Genomic DNA, 2,500 nt, shown 5'->3' on the forward strand with positions numbered 1-2,500 from the left:
TCGGTTGACTACTACACTTTACTAATCAAAAATTAAGTTTTGATATATTTACGGTTGGAAATTTACAAAATTCTTCATGGAACATGATCTTTACTTATATCCTAATGATTTTTGGCATAAAAGAGAAATCTATAATTTTGACTCATACAATATATTGTTGTTTATTGCTGCAAATATACCCCAGATACTCAACTGCTTTTGTGCGGCAGGGTCAAAAATATCTCTTGTAAAATCATGTGTGTGTGTGTGTGTGTGTGTGTGATTGCAGTCATCAGATCAGATCTCTGCAGTACAGCGTCACTGGGGACGTCATTCTGGTTGTGGGCGGGAAACTCTCAAGCCAAAGTTCTGGACCGAGACGGATTCCAGGTCATGGAATGCATCAAAGGAGATCAGTATATTGTGGACATGGCCAATACCAAGGTAACCGTAAAGACACATTTGCATATAGAAATCTTAAAGGGATAGTTCACCCAAGAATTAAATGTGCTGTTCATTTACTCTTCCTCAAGCAAGATGTAGATGTCTTTTCAGGTCTTAGACTTATTTTTAAAATTTCTGTTAACCTCTTGTAACCACTTTTGTTACCATGGTAACTATAAACTATGATAACAGAAAACTATTCATCAGTATGCATTGATTAATACTAAAGTGCAAACCAAATCATGCACCAGATTGACCTCTGGGAAAAATGAGTTTAGAGCATTAGACTGTAAAAAAATATGGACGTAGTGTCCGTGAAGCACCCATAGACTCCTCAATAGCGGTTTTGAAGCCTAAAGTGTGCAGAGCGGGCCGTTGCCATCTTGGCAGCACGTCATCGCGCAACCTCCCAGATAATCGAAAATGGGAGCTGATTGCTGAAGCCACGCCCACCAAGCGCGACGGCATTGTCAGCAGCGGCAATCCAACTGTCACTCAAGTGGCCACGCCCTTAAATATGCAGAACTTTAAGTCTTAATATAATTTAAACGGATGAGTTATAAAAAAAATTCACCCCCCTCACAGTTGTCATGAAGGGCAAAATTAGCAATACAGACCAAAATCTTTTTTTGAACCAGGCTGTAACAAATGTTTTTTCTCTGTTGTAAAGTTGGGCATTTTAACATGAGGAGTCTATGGGGACTGACTCTCTTCTGCAGCCAGCCTCAAGCGGCCAGTCGATGAAATTGCAGTTTAAGTCACTTCCTCATTGGCTTCAGGAAAGAGAGCGGGAGGTTGGCGCTCGGTCTAGAGCCCCTGTTTTTTTTCTTTTTCTCAAGTAAATCAGTGATTTTTAAGCGAAAGCCGTGGTCCATGGTGACTCATAAAAATGCAAGTCAATGGCAACCAGCACTTTTAGAGTCAAAAAACCATATGATTAAACATGAAACTGTGGCTCCTGAAAATATATTGAGGTCTTATGAAGCAAAACAATCAGTCTGTGCAAGAAATTGATCATTATTTACAACATTTTAATACTTGTAATCCAAAGCCTGGCACACGGGGAAACCTGATTCTTTTCTCTGAACTGATTCCTTCAGACAGTTCACTTCAATGAGTTAGTTCAAATAAATGATTCACAAGTTTATAGATGTTGGATAATGTGGATGTATTACATCTCTAAAGCATATAAAGTGAATAAACTTGTCTTTATCAGCTCACCTTTTTACATAAACCTTGAGAAACCATAAAAACGTTCACTTCTCCCCGTTATTCAAGCTCTGTTCACACGTGTGCATATTCAGTTCAACTTATGGTTTGGAGTTGAACTGTTTGCTCAGTTCAGTGACTGTTAGAGGAACTGAATGATTCATTCGTCAGTGGATCAGATACGCCGCTATTTTGGCTTATTTCCAAGCTATTTTTTAGATTGAGTAACTTCTAGATCTGTGCTACCCGAGCTGCAAACTGTTTCAAATGATTCAGTCTGATTTGGTGAATTGGTTCAAGTAGTTCACCAAAAAGAATCGTTTCAAAAGAATGATTCATTCGTGAACCAAATGTCATTCTAGACCGTTCGCCTGAAGCTATGGATTGCGAATAATATACTTAAAATTAATGTTTAGTTTCTTGCACAGACTTGATTGTTTTCGCTTCATAAGACCTCAATATATTTACAGGAGCCACTGGGATTAATTTTTCCGCTGCCTGTATATGTTTTTTTTTGTCTTTGACTCACATTTTTACCAGCAAATTTTCCTGTAATTCTTTTACTGTTTCCATACTTTGGACTGAATGGACTGATTTAATAATTTGAATATAATTTGCTGACTATTATTTCTGTTTATTTGAGTGTTTGCCTAATGGAGACTCTCCTCATATCATTGCTCTTTTGTTTTGTTTTTTGGATTGCTTTTGTCCTCATTTGTAAGTTTCTGTTTCTGCTAAATGACTAAATGCAACTTTAAATTATAAGGGTCAGAAATTGACAAACCAGTATGCATCTCACAGACGCTTTTGGCTGATTTGCGCTCCGAATCTGCTCTGGGAGTGTTTGTCAGTTCTCATGGTCTGTTTG

General features: G+C 38.0%; 1 protein-coding gene across 1 annotated transcript in view; it reads left to right on the forward strand.

Moving 5' to 3' along the window:
* Positions 1 to 263: 263 nt before the first annotated feature.
* Positions 264 to 2,500, forward strand: part of LOC113081195 (WD repeat-containing protein 70-like) — a gene marked incomplete at its 5' end in the record, with an annotated part of 39,735 nt that continues 37,498 nt past the window's right edge. The window contains 2 exon segments of the mRNA XM_026253269.1: positions 264 to 323; positions 325 to 423. Coding sequence (XP_026109054.1) covers positions 264 to 323; positions 325 to 423 — 159 coding nt within the window.

Source organism: Carassius auratus, unplaced genomic scaffold, assembly GCF_003368295.1.
Source record: "Carassius auratus strain Wakin unplaced genomic scaffold, ASM336829v1 scaf_tig00033339, whole genome shotgun sequence".
Lineage (NCBI taxonomy): Eukaryota > Metazoa > Chordata > Actinopteri > Cypriniformes > Cyprinidae > Carassius > Carassius auratus.